The sequence below is a fragment of the Salvelinus fontinalis genome, chromosome 9 (assembly GCF_029448725.1).
Source record: "Salvelinus fontinalis isolate EN_2023a chromosome 9, ASM2944872v1, whole genome shotgun sequence".
In the NCBI taxonomy this organism is placed as follows: Eukaryota; Metazoa; Chordata; class Actinopteri; order Salmoniformes; family Salmonidae; genus Salvelinus; species Salvelinus fontinalis.
The window spans coordinates 28,042,961-28,066,649 of NC_074673.1; the positions used below are offsets into that span (position 1 = coordinate 28,042,961).

Genomic DNA, 23,689 nt, shown 5'->3' on the forward strand with positions numbered 1-23,689 from the left:
ATAAGCATTTTTCTACGGCTGGCCATGCTTTCCACCTGGCTACCCCTACGCCAGCCAACATCTCACCACCCCCTGCAGCAACTTGCCCAAGCCCCCCCCCCCCCCCGCTTCTCCTTCACCCAAAACCAGATAGCTGATGCTCTGAAAGAGCTGCAAAATCTGGATCCCTACAAATCAGCTGGGCTAGACAATCTGGACCCTCTCTTTCTATAATGATCCGCCAAAATTGTTGCAACCCCTATTACTAGCTTATTCAACCTCTCTTTCGTATCGTCTGAGATCCCGAAAGATTGGAAACCTGCCGCGGTCATCCCCACACTCTAGACCCAAACTGTTATAGACCTATATCCATCCTGCCCTGCCTTCCTAAAATCTTCGAAAGCCAAGGTAACAAAGATCACCAACCATTTTGAATCCCACCGTACCTTCTCCACTATGCAATCTGGTTTCCGAGCTGGTCATGGGTGCACCTCAGCCACGTTCAAGGTCCGAAACGATATTATAACCGCCATCGATAAAAGACAGTACTGTGCAGCCGTCTTCATCGACCTGGCCAAGGCTTTCGACTCTGTCAATCACCACATTCTTATCGGCAGACTCAATAGCCTTGGCGTCTCAAATGACTGCCTCGTCTGGTTCACAAACTACGTCTCAGACAGAGTTCAGTGGGTCAAATCGGAGGGCCTGTTGTCCGGACCTCTGGCAGTCTCTATGGGGGTGCCACAGGGTTCAATTCTCAGGATTACTCTTTTCTCTGTATATATCAATGATGTCGCTCTTGCTGCTGGTGATTATCTGATCCACCTCTACGCAGACGACACCATTCTGTATACATCTGGCCCTTCTTTGGACACTGTGCTAACAAACCTTCAAACGAACTTCAATGCCATACAACACTCCTTTCGTGGCCTCCAACTGCTTTTAAATGCAAGTAAACTAAGTGCATGCTTTTCAACCGATTGCTTCCCGCACCCTCCCGCCCGACTAGCATCACTACTCTGGACGGCTCTGACTTTGAACATGTGGACAACTACAAATACCTAGGTGTCTGGTTAGACTATAAACTCTCCTTCCAGACTCACATTAAGCATCTCCAAATTAAATCTAGAATCGGCTTCCTATTTTGCAACAAAGGATCCTTCCCTCATGCTGCCAAACATACCCTCATAAAACTGACTGTCCTACCGATCCTTGACTTTGGCGATGTCATTTACAAAATAACCTCCAACACTCTACTCAGCAAACTGGATGTAGTCTATCACAGTGCCATCCGTTTTGTCACCAAAGCCCCATATACTACCCACCACTACGACCTGTATGCTCTCGTTTGCTGGCTCTCACTTTATATTTGGCGCCAAACTCACTGGCTCCAGGTCATCTATAAGTCTTTGCTAGGTAAAGCCCTGCCTTATCTCAGCTCACTGGTCACCATAGCAACACCCACCCATAGCACACACTCCAGCAGGTATATTTTTCTGGTCATCCCCAAAGCCAACACTTCCATTGGCCGCCATTTCTTCCAGTTCTCTGCTGCCAATGACTGGAACGAATTGCAAAAATCACTGAAGCTGGAGTCTTATATCTCTCTCTCTAACTTCAAGCATCAGCTGTCAGAGCAGCTTACCGATCACTGTACAAAGCCAATCTGTAAATAGCACACCCAACGACCTCATCCCCATATTGTTACTTATCCTCTTGCTCTTTTCCACCCCAGTATCTCTACTTGCACATTATCATCTGCACATCTATCACTCCAGTGTTAATGCCCAATTTGTAAGTCGCTCTGGATAAGAGCGTCTGCTAAATGACTTAAATGTAAATGTAAATGTAAATGCTAAATTGTAATTATTTCGCCTCTATGGCCTATTTATTGCCTTACCTCTCTACTCTTCTACATTTGCACACACTGTACATAGATTTTTCTGTTGTATTATTGACTGTACATTTGTTTACGTGTAACTCTGTGTTGTTGTTTTGTCGGAATGCTTTGCTTTATCTTGGCCAGGTCGCAGTTGTAAATGAGAACTTGTTCTCAACTGGCCTACCTGGTTAAATAAAAGGTGCATTTTTTACTTTTTATAATAAATATGTAGTGTGTGTGTGTGTGTGTGTGTGTGTGTGTGTGTGTGTGTGTGTGTGTGTGTGTGTGTGTGTGTGTGTGTGTGTGTGTGTGTGTGTGTGTGTGTGTGTGTTGGGGTGTCAGTGTATGTGTGAGTATGTGGGTAGAGTCCAGCGTGTGTGCATAGAGTCAGTGCAAGAGAGTTAGTGTAAAAAGGGTCAATTTCCGGTTAGTCCGAGTAGCCATTTGATTAGCTATTTAGCAGTCTTGTTTCACAGTCTATGGCTTGTGTGGCTGGAGTCATTAGCGTTAGCATAGAGTAGCTGACCCAGAATGAGGCCACGGCGCTGAAGACGGATGGAAGTAATTTTTTGTCTGGCCTTGCCATCTACTGTAGTCAGATAGTGGATCACTGCAGGGCCAGTAGTAGTATACTGGAGTAGTTTCATCAGAAATTAAGCCTGTGTTTGCTTATTTTGCACTGCAATGGAAAGAGACGTACCTGAGTCTCTGCCATACATGGAGGCAAGACTCCCACTACAGAGCCACCGTGGGAGAAGGGGAAGATACTAGCCTGGAATTAAAAACTGATATGCTATGTTTCAATGATGAAATTAAGCATATCAGCTAGATTCCAGGCTAGGAAGATACGCCCATACTCCAGTGAACTGACATATCCCAAGATGCTCAGAGTAGTTAGCACCTCCCCATCATGTGGTATCACAAACATCAGAGCATACTCATGCCTTGTGATTTCCATATCAAATAGCCTTGGTAAACTAGCCATACTTCTGATCGCAGAGCTCGAGGATGGGGGGGAGTCTAACACGACATACCATATATATAGAGAAAGAGGAAAAAAAAGAAACAAATAAAGAACGAGAGCGATAGAGAGAAAGCAAAAGAGAGAAAATGAGGAAGAAAGAAAATTAAAAAACAAAACCAATTATGTTCAGGGCCTACAAATTGCTCCACTCTCTCCTCATCATTCTCGGATCCAGTAGCCTCATGTAATGTCACAGTCTGAACACAGTCTGAATAATCCTGTGCTGAACTATTCCTGACCTGATACGGAGTTCCTGAACCAAGGACAGCAAGACATGCCACATTCAATAACACACAATTTGCAGTAACAGCTTTACATTTTAATGACATTTAGAGACCAATAAAAGAAGATACATTTCAGGCCATCTGCATTATCGTCCCTTCATCTAACCTTAATGTGCAAGTGGAGTTCACACCGCTACCATCCTGTTCAAACCACTGCCTGTTTACACCGCTACCATCCAGAAGGTGAGGTCAGTACAGGTGCATCAAAGCTGGGACCGAGAGACTGAAAAACAGCTTCTATCTCAAGGCCATCAGACTGCTAAACAGCAATCACTAACTCTGTCACGTTCCTGACCTATTTATGTTAGTTGTTATGTGTGTTTTGGTCAGGACGTGAGGTTGGGTGGGCATTCTATGTTTTCTGTTTCTGTGTTGGTTTTGGGTTACCTGGTATGGCTCTTAATTAGAGGCAGGTGTTTGGCGTTCCTCTAATTAAGAGTCATATTTAGGTAGGCGTTGTCACAGTGTTCGTTGTGGGTGATTGTCTTCCGTGTCAGTATGTATGTTCGTGCCACACGGGACTGTAGCGTTTGTTTCGTTTCGATGTCGTCTGTTTCCTGTACGTGAGTTTATGTTTAGTTATGTAAGTTTATGTTCAGGTTTCGTTCTACGTCGTTTTCTTATTTTGTAAGTTTGTTAACCTGTTGGGGATGGGGGCGCTGTTTAGACTATTTATGCTAATGTGGCTAATTTTTTAAACGGCTTCCCACAAAATCCTTGATCGTACAATATGCATATTATTATTATTATTGGATAGAAAACAGTCTATAGTTTCTATAGGAGTTGAAATTTTGTCTCTAAGTGGAACAGAGCCCATTCTACAGCAATTTCCCTGACATGGAGTCAGATTTGAGAAATGTTGGCCACTTTTCTGAAGTCAGTTAAAAGGGCACTGTCGTTGCTATGACTATACGGACACTTCTTACGTCTTCCCCTGGATGCCTTTACGTGATGACGATTCCAACGGGCTCGATTGCTCGTTCACAGGCCCTACAAATGAAAAAAACCTTTAGCTAGCAAGTCTTTTCTTGCTGCGTAACGCGCGTGGAAGACACCGACCCTCTCCTGTTCCAAGCGTTAGTTTAGCCTGTTATATTTCTCCGGTCATCTTTTCACTCGTTATAGGAGTTACAAACATCATAAAGTAGTTAATTTAAAGCGTTTTATAGCAATTTATATCCGTTTAGTGCGATTTTGGGACATTTATTTTTGCAACGATGTGAAAAGTTGGGCACGCTTTTCAGTTCATCCCGAACGTAGTTGACATTTCCACATGGCAAGAGGACAGCTTTCCACCAAAAGACGATTTCTCCCAAGAAAGGATCCTTTGCCCAAGATACTGATGGAAGAACAGCTCAAGGTAGGACATTTTTATTATGATAAATCGTGTTTCTGTCGAAACATTTTAGTGGCTTAGGACGCCATGTTTTTTGACGTAGCTTCGCTTGGCGCAAACTGTATTGAAAAGTAAGGATAAATTAAAAAATGTAATAACGCAATTGTATTAAGAATTAAATTGTCTATCAATCCCTGTCCACCCTATATTTTTTAGTCACGTTTATGAGTATTTATGTATAAGAGTAGATCACTGTCTAAGTGGCGCAAGGACAAATTCTGACCAGCTGAGTTACATTTCACATTGTCTAACCATGATTTTGGTGGCTAAATATAAACATTTTCGATCAAACTGTATATGCATGTTGTAATGTGATGTTACAGGAGTGTCATCGGAAGAATTCTGAGAAGGTTAGTGAAAAAATTAATATCTTTTGGCGATGTTGACTTTTATCGCTCACTTTGGCTAGAATCAATGCTGGGCTGCTAATTGCTATGTGCTAAGCTAATATAACGATTTATTGTGTTTTCGCTGTAAGACACTTAGAAAATCTGAAATATTGTCTGTATTCACAGGATCTGTGTCTTTCGATTCGTGTATGCTGTGTATTTTTACGAAATGTTTGATGATTAGTAGTTAGGTAAACACGTTGCTCATTGTAATTATTCTAGTCCATTTGTGATGGTGGGTGCAATTGTAAACTATGCCATCTACCTGAAATATGCACTTTTTTCTAACAAAACCTATCCCATACCATAAATATGTTATCAGACTGTCATCTAATGAGTTTTTTTGTTGGTTAGGGGCTATAAATATCTTAGTTTAGCCGAATTGGTGATGGCTACTGGTGTTGGTGGACAAATAAAAGATGGTGGATTATGCTAATGTGTTTTTAGGTAATAGATGTACATCTTTACATATTGTGTCTTCCCTGTAAAACATTTTAAAAATCGGAAATGTTGACTGGATTCACAAGATCTGTGTCTTTCATTAGCTGTATTGGACTTTAATGTGTGAAAGTTAAATATTTTAAAAATATATTTTTTTTGAATTTCGCGGCACTGGTTTTTCAGTGGGGGGGGGGGGGTGTGCCGCTAGCGCCACGCTGATCCTAGACAGGTTAAAGTGTTTGTTTTCGTGTTGCCATCTTCATCGTTGTTATAAATAAAAAGATGGCTTATTTCCCGCAAGCTGCGTTTTGGTCTGAAGATCCTTCTCTCCTCACCTCATCCGAGGATGAGGAGAGCGACAGCCGTTACAAACTCAGAGAGGCTGCTGCCTACATTGAGACCCAATCACTGGCCACTTTAATAAATGGATCACTAGTCACTTTAAATGATGCCGCTTTAAATAATGCCACTTTAATAATGTTTACATTTATCTTACATTACTCATATCACATGTATATACTGTATTTTATAGCATCTACTGCACCTTGCCTATACCGCTCGGACATCGCTCATCCATATACTTATATGTACATATTCTCATTCACCCCTTTAGATCTGTGTGTATTAGGTAGTTGTTGGGGAATTGTTAGATTACTTGTTAGATATTACTGCACTGTCGGAACTAGAAGCACAAAGCATTTCGCTACACTCGCATTAACATCTGCTAACCATGTGTATGTGACCAATAAAATTACATTTGATTTGATTTTGAGATACACACAGGATACAGAGGGCTCAGAAACCACTGGAGCTATTGACTGGATTTGAATACAACTAACTTGAGACAACTCTTACCGTAAAGCCTAGAGTCGGTCTTACAGCACAAAATGGCAGGGTCCGTATTTACAAAGCCACTCCAAGTAGCAGAGCTGATCTAGGATCAGGGCCTGTACTCATAAAGCCTTTCAGAGTCAAAACAAATAACATTTTATTTGTCACATACACATATTTAGCAGATGTTATTGCGGGTGTAGTGAAATTCTTGTGCTCCTAGCTCCAACAGTGCAGTTATATCTAACAATTCACAACAATACCCACAAATCTAAAAGTAAAATAATGGAATTAAGAAATATATAAATATTAGGACAAGCAATATCGAGTGGCATTGACTAAAATACAGTAGAATAGAATACAGTATATAAACTCAGCAATAAAAGAAACAGACCTTTTTCAGGACACTGTCTTTCAAAGATATTTCGTAAAAGTCCAAATAACTTCACAGATCTTCATTGTAAAGGGTTTAAACATTGTTCCCCATGCTTGTTCAATGAACCATAAACAATTAATGAACATGCACCTGTGGAACGGTCGTTAAGACACTAACAGCTTACAGACGGTAGGCAATAAAGGTCACAGTTATGAAAACTTAGGCACTAAAAAGGCCTTTCTACTGACTCTGAAAAACACCAAAAGAAAGATGCCCAGGGTCCCTGCTCATCTGCGTGAATGTGCCATAGGCATGCTGCAAGGAGGCATGAGGACTGCAGATGTGGCCAGGGCAATAAATTGCAATGTCCGTACTGTGAGACGCCTAAGACAGCGCTACAGAGAGACAGGACGGACAGCTGATCGTCCTCGCAGTGGCAGACCACGTGTAACAACACCTGCACAGGATTGGTACATCCGAACATCACATCTAAGGAAGTCTCTAGATTTTGCTCACCTGAAGTAGACTATATTGCGATAAATTGCAGGCCACACTGCTTACCTAGAGAGTTTTCAGCTATACTTTTCGTGGCTGTTTATTTACCACCGCAAACAGATGCTGGCACTAAGACCGCACTCAGTCAGCTGTATAAGGAAATAAGCAAACAGGAAACCACTCACCCGGAGACGGCGCTCCTAGTGGCCGGAGACTTTAATGCAGGGAAACTTAAATCAGTTCTACCAAATTTCCATCAACATGTTAAATGTGCAACCAGAGCGGAAAAAAATTCTAGATCACCTGTACTCCACACACAGAGACGCGTACATAGCTCTCCCTCGCCCTCCATTTGGTATATCCGACCACAACTCTATCCTCTTGATTCCAGCTTACAAGCAAAAATTAAAGCAGGAAACACCAGTGACTCGGTCTATAAAAAAGTGGTCAGGACTGTTTTGCTATCACAGACTGGAACATGTTCCGGGATTCTTCCGATGGCATTGAGGAGTACACCACATCAGTCACTGGCTTTATCAATAAGTGCATCGAGGACGTCGTCCCCACAGTGACTGTACGTACATACCCCAACCAGAAGCCATGGATTACAGGCAACATCCGCACTGAGCTAAAGGGTAGAGCTGCCGCTTTCAAGGTGCGGGACTCTAACCCGGAAGCTTACAAAAAATCCTGCTATGCCCTGCGACGAACCATCAAACAGGCAAAGCGTCACTACAGGGCTAAGACTGAATCATACTACACCGGCTCCGACGCTCGTCTTATGTGGCAGGGCTTGCAAACTTTTACAGACTACAAAGGAAAGCACAGCCGCGAGCTGCCCAGTGACACGAGCCTACCAGACGAGCTAAATCACTTCTATGCTCGCTTCGAGGCAAGCAACACTGAGGCATGCATGAGAGCATCAGCTGTTCCGGACGACTGTGTGATCACGCTCTCCATGGCCGACGTGAGTAAGACCTTTAAACAGGTCAACATACACAAGGCTGCTGGGCCAGACGGATTACCAGGACGTGTGCTCCGGGCATGTGCTGACCAACTGGCAGGTGTCTTCACTGACATTTTTAACATGTCCCTGATTGAGTCTGTAATACCAACATGTTTCAAGCAGACCACCATAGTCCCTGAGCCCAAGAACACAAAGGCAACCTGCCTAAATGACTACAAACCCATAGCATTCACGTCCGTAGCCATGAAGTGCTTTGAAAGGTTGGTAATGGCTTACATCAACACCATTATGTCAGAAATCCTAGATCCACTCCAATTTGCATACCGTCTAAACAGATCCACAGATGATGCAATCTCTATTGCACTCCACACTGCCCTTTCCAACCTGGACAAAAGGAACACTTATGTGTGAATGCTATTCATTGACTACAGCTCAGCGTTCAACACCATAGTACCCTCAAAGCTCATCACTAAGCTAAGGATCCTGGGACTAAACACCTCCCTCTGCAACTGGATCCTGGACTTCCTGACGGGCCACCCCTAGGTGGTGAGGGTAGGTAGCAACACATCTGCCACACTGATCCTCAACACTGGAGCTCCCCAGGGGTGTGTGCTCAGTCCCCTCTTGTACTCTTTGTTCACCCATGACTGCATGGCCAGGCACGACTCCAACACCATCATTAAGTTTGCAGACGACACAACCGTGGTAGACCTGATCACCGACAACGACGAGACAGCCTATAGGGAGGAAGCCAGAGACCTGGCCGGGTGGTGCCAGAATAACAACCTATCACTCAACGTGACCAAGACTAAGGAGATGATTGTGGATTACAGGAAAAGGAAGACCGACCACGCCCCCATTCTCATTGACGGGGCTGTAGTGGAGCAGGTTGAGAGCTTCAAGTTCCTTGGTGTCCACATCAACAACAAACTAGAATGGTCCAAACACACCAAGACAGTCGTGAAGAGGGCACGACAAAGCCTATTCCCCCTCAGGAAACTAAAAAGATTTGGCATGGGTCCTGAGATCTTCCAAAGGTTCTACAGCTGAAACATCGAGAGCATCCTGACTGGTTGCATCACTGCCTGGTATGGCAATTGCTCGGCCTCTGACCGCAAGGCACTACAGAGGGTAGTGCGTATGGCCCAGTACATCGCTGGGGCTAAGCTGCCTGCCATCCAGGACCTCTACACCAGGCGGTGTCAGAGGAAGGCCCTAAAAATTGTCAAAGACCCCAGCCACCCCAGTCATAGACTGTTCTCTCTACTACCGCATGGCAAGCGGTACCGGAGCGCCAAGTCTAGGACAAAAAGGCTTCAACATTTTTTACCCTTAAGCCATAAGACTCCTGAACAGGTAATCAAATGGCTACCCGGACTGTTTGCATTGTGTGCCCCCCAAACCCCTCTTTTTAACCTGCTGCTACACTCTGTTTATCATATATGCATAGTCACTTTAACTATACATTCATGTACATACTACCTCAATCAGCCTGACTAACCAGTGTCTGTATGTAGCCTCGCTACTTTTATAGCCTCGCTACTGTATATAGCCTGTCTTTTTACTGTTTTATTTCTTTACCTACCTATTGTTCACCTAATACCTTTTTTTGCACTATTGGTTAGAATCTGTAAGTAAGCATTTCACTGTCAGGTCTACAGCTGTTGTATTCGTTGCACATGACAAATAAACTTTGATTTGATTTGACCTGCGGGACAGGTACAGGACGGCAACAACAAATGCCCGAGTTACACCAGGAACGCACAATCTCTCCATCAGTGCTCAGACTGTCTGCAATAGGCTGATAGAGGCTGGACTGAGGGCTTGTAGGCCTCAGTCCAGCAGGTCCTCACCAGACATCACCGGTAATGGGCACAAACCCACCGTCGCTGGACCAGACAGGACTGGCAAAAAGTGCTCTTCACTGACGAGTCGCGGTTTTGTCTCACCAGGGGTGTTGGTCGGATTCGCGTTTATCGCCGAAGGAATGAGGGTGAGGGCTAGGGCCATTCCCCCCAGAAATATCCAGGAATTTGCAGGTGCCTTGGTGGAAGAGTGGGGTAACATCTCACAGAAAGAACTGGCAAATCAGGTGCAGTTTTGATTTTGATCCCCCCCCCCCCCCCCGATACTTTTGATTTTGACCCCCCCCCCCCCTTTGTTCAGGGACACATTATTCCATTTATGTTAGTCATATGTCTGTGGAACTTGTTCAGTTTATGTCTCAGTTGTTGAATCTTGTTATGTTCACACAAATATTTAGAAATGTTAATTTTCTGAAAATAAACACAGTTGACAGTGAGAGGGTGTTCCTTTTTTTGCTGTGTTTACATATGAAATGAGTAAAGCAGTATGTAAACATTAATAAAGTGACTAGTGTTCCATTATTAAAGTGACCAGTGATTCCATGTCTATGTATATAGGACAGCAGCCTCTCAGGTGCAGTGTTGAGTAACCGGGTGGTAGCCAGCTAGTGATGGCTATTTAATGCACCTGTACCTGATGGCTTTGATGCACCTGTACTGACCTTGCCTTCTGGATGGTAGCGGGGTGAACAGGTCATGGCTAGGGGTGGTTGATGTCCTTGATCTAAAGTAGGAGTGCCTTTTTCTTTTAGATCTTAATGAACAAGATTACATTGACAGAAGGGTAGTAATCCTATAATCAGCACTCCCAAGTCCCCCTGTCTATTTATACCTGGTAAAATAAGGTAATTAAAAATTATATATAATAATAACCTAAAAGGCAAAACTGATCCTAGATCAGCACTTCTATCCTGAGTGGACACGAGCCCAGGCTTCTCTGACTGCAGATCACCCCACACCTTCACAGGTGATCTGAGACTGCTGTATTGCTGTCAAGTACTCTCCTATAAGATCATTTGGAAAGGCTCTCGTTTGGGTTTATGATGTTAAGCTGGTGATATTTGGAAATAAGGCTACGGCAGACATATTGACCCCTGATGGTGTGTGCCTGCCTGCCTTCCTGGGAGACAGGGAGAGATTCAAATCTCTGAATGGATTGGGTGCTAACTGCTAAAGTCATTCCTTTATCTGTTGGAGAAGCTGAATTTCAGCAAAAACCTCAGAACAAAGAAAATTAACTTAGGGAAACGACTTTGAATATATATAGAAAGATTTTTCCCTGACTCATTTTTTTTAATTTCATATAATGCTCTTGGAAAAAAGAGGATAATTTCACAATTTCATTGCTGGTCCATTTGACCTACACAAAATGTATGTTTATTCTGTTATATACTGTTGTTTACTAAGTGTGTATGTATAGTATATACTGTATTCTCAACATAGCTCATCTTAATATAACTACTACTGTACATACTATTTTCTTTCTGTAATTTCTTGGTTTATTGTTTAGATTTCATTTTTGTGTGTATTTGCATTGTATTTCCGTGACATTCTACTGCACGGTTGGAGTTAGTAACATAAGCATTTCACTGCACCTGCTACAAATCTATGTACGTGACAAATAAACTTTGATTTGAAATATTTGGGTGCGTCATCTATCTGTGAACAGTTATAGGTTGATTTTAAGACTTCACCCATGGCGGTCAATAATCTCATGAGCTTTACATGCTATCCAGTGTTCTCAGATTCTCAGACCCTGGCCATACATAGCAACACATAGCCCCATCCCTGGCTCTAGGGGTCATGGGAAATGCTGATCTAAAGCTTTAGGTGGGGGAAATAAGAGAGTGGGGCTAAAACAGAGCTCAGAAGCAATTACACCGAGCCAACTGGCCAGGGGTTAGACTGCATTGTGCGGGCTGACCTGTGATCTTTTTAACCCTGGGGGTCACCTCTGAGGGGTGAAGACGCTTAAACTCTCGCTGTGAGACAAGTGTCTTTGAAAGGGGAGACTGAGGACACTCAGCAAAGAACAACTGGGCCGTGCTTATGTACATGACACCATTTGTGTCTTGGGGTGCGTGTGTGTTTGTGTGTGTGTGCAAATATGCAGTATGTCTCATGTCGGTTTTCATGTCAGGCTTAATACATGATAAGTAATTAAAGGAAAGTAGATGTTAAGTGAATTGGGAGATTCCACGCCAGAGTTGGCCGAAAATGTTCTGGCAATTATCACATTGTAACTTCATTGGGAGGAAGGACGCTTGACATGCTTATACAATTTGTATCACAAACCATTTTTTTTTAATTCATGATGAAAGTGGCCATTTTAGGCCCTTTTTAGATCTATACATGCCTGTAGTAAGACCCTGATCTGTGAACCATACATGATACAGACAACATATTGGTGTCATTAGAGGGTGCTCTCAAATATTGAGTATGTCTAGATTCTGAAATACTATTTTTCAAATTAATTTATTCAACATAAAAAATATGAAAAAATATGAAAAATCTCAAAAGTACCCTATTGGATTTGTTTGTAACAATATACTCTTCAAACACGTCAAATTTCCAGATTGGGCTCTCCGGTACTTTTAATGATGTGACCCAAATTATACATATTGATTGACATTATTGGTTTTTAACCAATTACAGCCTTCCTTTAGGACTGCACATTCAGCAAATCACCAGAAGAGGGAGTTCGCTTTGTATCCATTTTCCCATGCACTGTGTTGGTGGTGCTCGTAAAATGTACCTTACCTTTAGAATTAGCAGAGAGCCCACACTGGAAATTTGCTGTACTTGAAGAGTATATTGTTCCAAACAATGTCTTAAACAAAGTCAAAAAGGCAACTTTTCAGATATTAATCTTTGTAATATTGAATAAATTAAATCAGAAATGTTTTATTTCACAATGAAGACATACTTCATATTGTAGAACAGCATACTATAAGGAATAGAATGACACCAATATGTTGTTTGTATTATTAGAATGGTGCCGGAGGAGATGGCTGGCGTTTTACGGTCTGCTAACCAATTGTGCTATTGTGTGTGTTTTTTCACATTATTTGTAACTTATTTTGTACATAATGCTTCAGCCACCGTCTCTTATGCCCGAAAAGAGCTTCTAGATACCAGGACAGCAATCACTCACCTCGTACTGGACAAATATTTTCTTTACTTCAGACATCCAGAGCCGAAATCCTTGTGATTCGCATGAGAACGAGACAGAGATATCGGGGACGTAGGTTGGGGTACCTTGTAAGGATCCAACGGCGAGTGGGTAATCTGCCTCCACCATCAGTCCTATTAGCCTACGTACAATTATTGGATAACAAAATAGACGAGCTACGATCACGAATATCCTACCAATGGGACATTAAAAACTGTACTATCTTATGTTTCACCGAGTAGTGGCTGAACGACGACGTGAATAACATACAGCTGGCGGGGTTAACGCTACATTGGCAAGATAGAACAGCCGCCTCTGGTAAGACAAAGGGTGGCGGTCTGTGTATATTTGTAAACAACAGCTGGTGCACAAAATCTAAAAGTGAGGAACTCTCAAGGTTTTGCTCACCTGAGGTAGAGTATCTCATGATAAGCTGTAGACCACACTATTTACCAAGTTATCATCTATATGTTTCGTAGCTGTCTATTTAGCGCCACAAACCAATGCTGGCACTAAGGCCGCATGCAGTGAGCTGTATAAGGCCATACGCAAACAGGAAAACGCTCATCCAGAAGCGGCACTCCTAGTGGCCCAGGGACTTTAATGCAGGGAAACTTAAATCCGTTTTACCTAATTTCTACCAGCATGTTAAATGAGCAACCCGAGAAAAAAAAACTCGAGACCACCTTTAGTCCAAAAAAAGAGATGTGTACAAAGCTCTCCCTCGCCCGCCATTTGGCGAATCTGACCATATTTCTATCCTCGTGATTCCTGCTTACAAGCAAACTCGTCAATAAAGAAGTGGTCAGATGATGTAGATGCTAAGCTACAGAACTGTTTAGCAGGCACAGACTGGAACATGTTCCGGAACCCTTCCGATTGCATTGAGGAGTACACCACATCAGTCACTGGCTTCATCAATAAGTGCATCAATGACGTCGTCCCCACACTGAATGTACGTACATACCCCAACCAGAAGCCATGGATTACAGGCAACATCTGTACTGAGCTAAAGGGTAGAGGTGCCACTTTCAAGGAGTGGGACTCTAACCCGGATGCTTAGAAGAAATCCTGCTATGCCCTCAGACGAACCATCAAACAAGCAAAGCGTCAATACAGGACTAAATTTGAATTGTACTACACCGGCTCCGACGCTCGTTGGATGTGGCAGGGCTTGCAAACTATTACAGACTACAAAGGGAAGCACAGCCACGAGCAACCCAGTGACACGAGCCTACCAGACGAGCTAAATTACTTCTATGCTCACTTCGAGGCAAGCAACACTGAAGCATGCATGAGAGCATCAGCTGTTCCAGACGACTGTGTAATCATGCACTCTGTATCCGATGTGAGTAAGACCTTTAAACAGGTCAACATTCACAAGGCTGCGGGGCCAGACGGATAACCAGGATGTATACTCTGAGCATGCGCTGTCCAACTGGCAAGTGTCCTCACTGAAATTTTCAACATGTCACTGACTGAGTCTGTAATACCAACATGTTTCAAGCAGACCACCATAGTCCCTGTGCCCAAGAACACTAAGGTAACCTGCCTAAATGACAACTGACCCGTAGCACTCACATCTTTATCCATGAATTGCTTTGAAAGGCTGGTCATGGCTCACATCAACACCATTATCCCAGAAACCCTAGACCCACTCCAATTTGCATATCGTCCCGACAGATCCACAGATGATGCAATCTCTATTGCACTCCACACTGCCCTTTCCCACCTGGACAAAAGGAACACCTACGTGAGAATGCTATTCATTGACTACAGCTCAGCGTTCAACACTATAGTGCCCTCATCACTAAGCAAAGGACCCTGGGACTAAACACCCCCCTCTGCAACTGAATCTTGGACTTCCTGATGGGCTGCACCCAGGTGGTGAGGGTAAGTAACAACACATCTGCCACACTGATCCTCAACACGGGGGCCCCTCAGGGATGCGTGCTCAGTCCCCTCCTGTACTCCTTATTTACTCATGACTGCATGGCCAGGCATGACTCCAACACCATCATTTAGTTTGCAGACAACACAACAGTGGTAGGCCTGATCACCGACAACGATGAGACAGCCTTTAAGGATGAGGTCAGAGACCTGGCCGTGTGGTGCCAGGATAACAACCTCTCCCTCAACACAAAGGAGATGATTGTGGACTACAGGAAAAGGAGTACCGAGCATGCACCCATTCTCATCGACGGGGCTGTAGTTGAGCAGATTGAGAGATTCAAGTTCCTTAGAGTCCACATCACCAACAACTATCATGGTCCAAACACACCAAGACAAGTGAAGAGGGCACGACATCGCCTATTCCCCCTCAGGAGACTGAAAAGATTTGGCTGATCCTCAAACGGTTCTACAGATGCACCATCGAGAGCATCCTGACTGGTTGCATCACTGCCTCCGACCGCAAGGCACTACAGAGGGCAGTCCATACGGCCCAGTACATCACTGGGGCCAAGCTTCCTGCCATCCAGGACCTCTATACCAGGAGGTGTCAGAGGGGAAAAAATTGTCAAAGACTCCAGCCACCCTAATCATAGACTGTTTTCTCTGCTACCGCACGACAAGCGGTACCAGAGCACCAAGTCTAGGTCCAAAAGGCTACTTAACAGCTTCTACCCCCAAGCCATAAGACTCCTGAACAGCTAATTAACTGGCTACCCAGACTATTTGCCCCCCGACCAACCCCCACCGCTACTCTCTGTTTATTATCTATGCATAGTCACTTTAACTCTACCTACATGTACATACTACCTCAATTACCTCAACTAACCTGTTCCTCCGCACATTGACTCTGTACTGGTACCCCCTGTATATAGCCTTGCTACTGTTATTTTACTGCTGCTCTTTAATTATTTGTTATTATTTACTTATCTATTTTTTTTTTACACGTATTTTTCTTAACTGCATTGTTGGTTAAGGGCTTGTAATTAACCATTTCACCATAAGGACTACACCTGTTGTACTGGCCGCATGTGAGAAGTAGAATTAGATTAGATTTGTATCATGTATGGTTCACAGATCATAGGGTCTTACTGGAGGCATGTATACTGTAGGTCTAAAAAGGGCCTAAAATGGCCACTTTCATCATGATTTTCAAAAAATGTCATACAAATGTAAAAAGTATGTCAATCATCCTTCCTCCCAATTAAGTTTCTCTGTGAGAATTGCCAGAACAATCTGAGATACACATTTTTTTCCGGGCTACACTGGCATGGATTCTCCCAATTCTGATGACAAACTTTGTGATTTCTTACAGCTGGGGTAGGTTACCAACCCCCGACCTTAGCCTGAAGCTATTGTCCTGCTGCAGAAGGCCACTTCACACCTATGTGTTAGGGACCGGGTTGCCATGGACCAGAGTCAGCTGACCCGGTCAGCCAATCAGTGGAATATCCTGGGGTTGGAGACACCAGTCTGGCCCTGAACTTTTTTGTTGTCTCCAGGAGGACATATTGAGACAACCTTTATAAAGTCCTGTCCTCCACCTCAACTCACATCTGGACCCGTGCCACATGAACAATCCTTCTTCTGGAGTCCCTGACTGGTGTTAGTGAGTCTTTGACCAAGCAAGTGTTCTAGTAACTGGTTAGGGTTCAGTTGATATACAGTACCAGTCAAAGTACTCATTCAAGGGTTGTTCTTTATTTTTGACTATTTTCTACATTGCAGAATAATAGTGAAGACATCAAAACTATGAAATAACACATACGGAATCATGTAGTAACCAAAAAAGTGTTAAACAAATTTTATATTTGAGATTCTTCAAAGTAGCTACCCTTTACCCTGAGCTTTGCACACTCTTGGCATTCTCTCAACCAGCTTCATGAGGTAGTCACCTGGAATGCATTTCAATTAACATGTGTGCCTTGTTAAAAGTTCATTTGTGGAACTTTTTGGTAAAAGACCAAGTTCATATTGTGTCAGGAACAGCTCAAAAAAGCAAAGAGAAACAACAGTCTATCATTACTTAAAGCCCTGAAGGTCAATCAATGCAGAACATTTTAAAAAATTCAAGTGCAGACGCAAAAACCCTCAAGCGCTATGATGAAACTGGCTCTTATGAGGACCGCCACAGGAAAGGAAGACCCAGAGATACCTCTGCTGCAGAGGATAAGGTCATTAGAGTTACCAGCCTCTGAAATTGCAGCCCAAATAAATGCATCACAGAGTTCAAGTAACAGACACATCTCAACATCAACTGTTCAGAGGAGTCTGCATGAATCAGGCCTTCATAATCAAATTGCCGTAAAGAAACCACTACTAAAGGACACCAATAAGAAGAAGAGACTTGCTTGGACCAACAAACACCAGCAATGGACATTAGACCGTTGCAAATCTGTCCTTTGGTCTGATGAGTCCAAATTTGAGATTTTTGGTTCCAACCGCGTCTTTGTGAGATGCAGAGTAGGTGAACAGATTATCTCCGCATGTGTGGTTCCCACCGGGAAGCATGGAGGAGGTGGTGTGATTGTGTGGGGGTGCTTTGCTGGTGATACTGTCTGTGATGTATTTAGAATTCAAGGCACACTTAACCAGCATGGCTACCACAGCGTTCTGCAGTGATACGCCATCCCATCTGGTTTGCGCTTAGTGGGACTATCGTTTATTTTTCAATAGGACAATGACCTAACACACCTTCAGGCTGTGTAAGGGCTATTTGACCAAGAAGGAGAGTGATGGAGTGCTGCATCAGATGACCTGGCCTCCACAATCACCCGACCACAACCCAATTGAGATGGTTTGGGATGAGTTGGACCGCAGAGTGAAGGAAAAGCAGCCAACAAGTGCTCAGCATATGTGGGAACTCCTTCAATACTGTTAGAAAAGCATTCCAAGTGAAGCTGGTTGAGAGAATGTCAATAGTGTGCAAAGCTATCATCAAGGCAAAGGGTGGCTACTTTGAAGAATCTCAAATATAAAATATATTTTGATTTGTTAAACACTTTTTGGTTACTGCATGATTCCATATGTGTTATTTCATAGTTTTGATGTCTTCACTATTATTCTACAATGTAGAAAATAGTTTAAAAAAACAAAAAACTTGAATGAGTAGGTGTTTTCAAACTGTTGACTGGTACTGTCCAAAAATGGATGTAGCAACTACAGATTTCCTCTTAAGTCTATCAAAAGTGGGCGAGTTTGAGCATGTGTCCATTAGGCCTATGTTTTTTTTTCATCAGCATGAATTAGATTGAGTAATAAAAAAAAGCACTTTTATTCCGTAGGCTGGGATCCGCACTATGCAGCTGTTGCAAGAGTGCATTTTTCACTGGCTGTCCACTGGTATCAAAAACAATGATTGATAGGCAGCTTAAACTTCTTGAATTCAACCATTATTGGGTTCAAATACACATTTAGATTTGTGAATAGCCATATACAACATCCAAAATCCGTAAGGCCCAAATAGCTAAATGATAGAGCAGCAGTGTAATTCACAATGCTCTATGAAGATATCAATAATAAGTGATATCCGTATCGCCGTAGACTACACCACTGCTGTCATCCTTACCTCCAAGTGTTTAATCAAGTTGGATAATCTTTCGGTGCCGACAGCAGTCGCACCATTGGAAGACATTGGACTACAGCCTACAAAAGCCTATTCCTGCTCTTTTCCCGCGATCCATCAAACACATTTGGTGTATCATCATAGTGGTCTCTGACTTGTGGTCAGACGCTCAGGTGGAACAAACTTAAACTTGCGCCTTTTTTCAATGCTGATTTGAATGTCATTGAGAAAACAGAGAAGTGTCAAATAAGTTTTTCGCAAAAATCCTTTCTGAATTTAAAAGTAATCATCGAAGTAATCATCTAGTTTTTCAAAAATCTGTAATCTGATTACAATATTTTTACTGGTAATGAAACGAATTACAGGTACCGTTTTTTTGTAATCCGTTACTCCCCAAACCTGATTGTAACCCTGTCTCCTGCTGGTCATTGTCAGTCCTCTTGCCAGGACTCTGGGACAGTTGTACCCATTTCAAAAACCACCACTTGGTGGCGCTCTTTTTCATGGTCACTGAGAAGTACTCTTGGGCAACTGTAAGGGTTTTCTGGAGTATCATATAATGTATCATAGTCAAACACGGTTAACATTGGGGACATTAAAGTATCCTTACCTTATCTGAATACACAAAGAACAGGATGAGTAGTATCAGCTCTGCCAGCAGGATTATCAGCAAGACAATGAAGAACTGCAAAAGAAAGGGTGATAGAGAGAGGGGGGGAGAATAGAGGGAGATGGAGAGATACAGAGGGAGAGAAAGACAGCAAGAGAGGGAGGGAGAGAGATGGAGAGAAAGTGAGTGCCCAAGGGCCAGTGAACATGCGTGGAGGAGGTTTAATTGCTCTACAGATTCATCTCCCACGGACGCAGCCCAGTGCCTCCTCACTCCTTCAACTAAATATTTACTCTGTCCCTTCTTCACAGCATGGGAGCGCAGCAACCGGCAGATTCAGAAATTCAATTTGCGTAGAGTTCTATTAATTTTGTTATGCGTTTATTATTTGTGTCACGGTCTGTATGAACAGGGGATCACAGTGAAAACCGCACAGACAGTTATTTATTGAATCTTTAGGTGGCCAGTTCAGCGTTAGATTGTTTCATTGAATGTTTTATCTTTTGTTGGCAGGTCCCACAAAGTTTGTTTATCATATTTCCTCCGGGTGTGGAAAGTTTCAGGAACAGCTTGTTTAGACAAAAAGTTAGTGCTCTGATTACAGTGTGTGTGTGTGTGTGTGTGAGTTTGTGTGTGTGCGCGCACGGACACATACACACTCACTTTCATGTCAACAATGTCGGCCAAGTGTGTCACACAAAACAATCTTGCCTTTTGCGATGGGCTCATTCAACTTGTCTAGCCTAGGCGCAAGCTTCCTGATGGAAAAGGTTCTCTGACCTTTATATTTCAAATAGTTCCAATCCAAAGAGAGTTTGTTCACAGAACAATTTTACAGATAATATGTCAGGCCGGTACCTCAGATCTGATTGGCCCAAAGAGGGCTAACTCCAATCTGATGTTTCCAAACAGACATAATTTATCTTCCCAGGTTTGGGAAGGTTTGGGCGAATAGCAATCAATCAAACTCATTTATAAAGCCATTTTTACATCAGCAGCTGTCACAATGTGCTACACAGAAACCCAGCCCAAAACCCCAAACAGCAAGCAATGCAGATGCATGAAATATCCATTGAAAATATGAAATATGAAATACCCATTGGCTCAATATGATACAGCTTAAAGATGCACTATGCAGAAATTACTCTGCCAATTACTGGTTGCTAAAATTCTAATAGTTTGCCTAATTTCGGGTTTATGTGGCAAAACAACTATAGTGTGTAGACAATCATTGTACCATCTAAATCACAGTGAAATATATTTTCCATAACCAAAAATACTGTGTTTTCAGCTGTTTGAAGCTGGTGCACAAATGCCAGGGATGTGGGTTTGACTCCCACACGGGACCAGTATGTATTAAAATGTATGCAATCACCACTGTAAGTCGCTCTAGATAAGACCATCTACAAAATGACTAAAATGTAAGACTGGGAAGCAAGGAAATAGCACACATAGAAGAGATCCATTGCTTCTTAGACTTGCTTTCAATAAGAATGACAGATCTTTAATTTACAGGAAGTTTACATACACTTAGGTTGGAGTCATTAAAACTCATTTTTCAACCACTCTACAAATGTCTTGTTAACAAACTATAGTTTAGGTTAGTCGGTTAGGACATCTACTTTGTGCATTACACAAGTTATTTTTCCAACAATTGTTTACAGACAGATTTTTTCACTTATAATGCACTGTATCACAATTCCAGTGGGTCAGAAGTTAGCATACACTAAGTTGACTGTGCCTTTAAACAACTTGGAAAATTCCCGAAATGATGTCACGGCTTTAGAAGCTTCTGATAGGCTAATTGACATCATTTGAGTCAATTGGAGGTGTAGCTGTGGATGTATTTCAAGGCCTACCTTCAAACTCAGTGCCTCTTTGCTTGACATCATGGGAAAATCAAAAGAAATCAGCCAAGACCTCCACAAGTCTGGTTCATCCTTGGGAGCAATTTCCAAATGCCTGAAGGTACCACGTTCATCTGTACAAACAATAGTACGCCAGTATAAACACCATGGGACCACGCAGCCTTCATACCGCTCAGGAAGGAGACGTGTTTTCTAGAGATGAACGTACTTTGGTGCGAAAAGTGCTAATCAATCCCAGAACAACAGCAAACTACCTTGTGAATATGCTGGAGGAAACAGGTACAAAAGTATCTATATCCACAGTAAAACGAGTCCTATATCAACATAACCTGAAAGGCCGCTCAGCAAGGAAGAACCCACTGCTCGAAAACCGCCATAAAAAATCCAGACTACGGTTTGCAACTGCACATGGGGACAAAGATCGTACTTTTTGGAGAAACGTCCTCTGGTCTGATGAAACAAAAATAGAACTGTTAGGCCATAATGACCATAGTTATGTTTGGAGGAAAAAGGGGGACGCTTGCAAGCTGAAGAACACCATCCCAACCGTGAAGCACAGGGGTGGCAGCATCATTTTGTGGGGGTGCTTTTCTGCAGGAGGGACTGGTGCACTTCACAAAATAGATGGCATCATGAGGAAGGAAAATGATGTGGATATATTGAAGCAACATTTCAAGACATCAGTCAGGAAGTTAAAGCTTGGTCGCAAATGGGTCTTCCAAATGGACAATGACTCCAGGCATACTTACAAAGTTGTGGAAAAATGTCTTAAGGACAACAAAGTCAAGGTATTGGAGTGGCCATCACAAAGCCCTGACATCAATCCTATAGAAAATTTGTGGGCAGAACTGAAAAAGCGTGAGCAAGGAGGCCTACAAACCTGGCTCAGTTACACCAGCTCTGTCAGGAGGAATGGGCCAAAATTCACCCAACTTATTGTGGGAAGCTTGTGGAAGGCTACCTGAAACGTTTGACCCAAGTTAAACAATTTAAAGGCAATGCTTCCAAATACTAATTGAGTGTATGTAAACTTCTGACCCACTGGGAATGTGATGAAAGAAATAAAAACTGAAATAAATCATTCTCTACTAGTATTCTGACATTTCACATTCTTAAAATAAAGTGGTGATCCTAACTGACTTAAGATAGGGAATTCTTACTAGGATTAAATGTCAGGAATTGTGAAAAACTGAGTTTAAATGTATTTGGCTAAGGTGTATGTAAACTTCCGACTAAAACTGTACATTTCTATGTGAATTTGGTCGGGGTTGCCCAAAAATTTACATATTACAGTGATGTGTTATGAAGCTTTTACACCAGGGTTCCTTATTTATCACTGTGGTGTTCTGGCAAAGATCCAGGCCCTCCCTCTCTCTTTCTATTTTTTTTATCTCTATTTCTGTCTTTCTCTCTTTCCGTCTCTATTTCTGTCTTTCTCTCTTTCCGTCTCTCTTTTTCTCTCTCTAATTCTGTTTCTCTCTCTTTCCGTCTCGCTCGCTCTCTCTTTCTCTCTCTCGCTTCATGCTATACAAAATTGTTAAAGCACATAGCGCAGACGTAGTGATGTGCTGATGCAGAATATTCAATATGCTTTTAACTGATGTTTGAGATAGCTGCTCCAAGGGGTTGGAGGTGTTTGAAATTCCAACTCCTCTCATTTTCAAGTTGATATAAAAAGTTTTGCATTCAGTTATGTAAACCTACTTGTGCGTTATCTTTTCAAACGTTGCTATTTAAATAACACTTGAGATAAAACTCTTAACTTAACAGTTCTCCGGGAACAACATGAGTCTAGACAAACAAGAGTATTCTTTGTATTAAATAATTCAGCGCTCTCAGTTTTTTTTTACAATACAAGCAATGTCTAATCTACATAACTCAAGCATGTGACAGCATGTGACACAAAGGACCTCACACTGACAATTATTTCAATCAGGCTGTGACCATGGCCATTGAGGAATGGGAGACTCCCGCAGTGCCTGGCACTCGGGCCTAATTTTATCTGTGAGCCCCCAAGGTTTTTACTGAGGATTCATCTCCCCCGTTGAGCTCGTTAGCCTGACTGCTCTACTGAAGGCTGGTGTGTGTGTGTGTGGTATTGGGGTACTGGGGTAGAGAGAGAAATAGATAGAGGGAGAGAAGAAAGACAGAAAGAGAGAGTTGTATATATGTGCAAGTGTGTTTGTATGTCTGCGTGCGTGGGCAGGCCAGTTCTTAACTCACACTCAGAAGCAGGCACTTGTTCTCCTTGATGGCTCCCAGGCAGCCCAGGAAGCCGGTCACCATGACGATGGCGCCGATGGCAATGACCAGGTTGGCAGCGGAGAGCGACGGGAAGGAGGGTGAGAAGGTGGCAAAGCTGCCCTGGGACACAGACAGCCAGATGCCCACGCCCAGCAGCCCACAGCCACACAACTGCAAAGCAAGAGATACCAGGTAAGAGAGGTTTAAAATAGAATCATCACAAAGACATGTCTGTTCGGAATTAATTGGAGTTGGCAGAAAACAAGAGGCTTATAGTTTCTTTGCAGTACTGAAATGAGCATGCATATTCACTAGCGATGCAACGGTACACAGTACGTTGTCGAACCTTTC

The 23,689-nt window shown here is 42.8% G+C and overlaps 1 protein-coding gene across 4 annotated transcripts in view; it reads right to left on the minus strand.

Annotated features, from left to right (window-relative positions):
• Window positions 1-23,689, minus strand: part of LOC129862376 (tetraspanin-9) — a 322,087-nt gene that overhangs the window by 18,401 nt on the left and 279,997 nt on the right. For all 4 annotated transcript variants that reach the window (XM_055933974.1, XM_055933972.1, XM_055933975.1 and 1 more), the window contains 2 exons: window positions 23,318-23,509; window positions 19,227-19,301 (listed from right to left, as the gene is read on the minus strand). In XM_055933974.1, coding sequence (XP_055789949.1) covers window positions 19,227-19,301; window positions 23,318-23,509 — 267 coding nt within the window. The remainder of the gene's footprint in view (window positions 1-19,226; window positions 19,302-23,317; window positions 23,510-23,689) is intronic.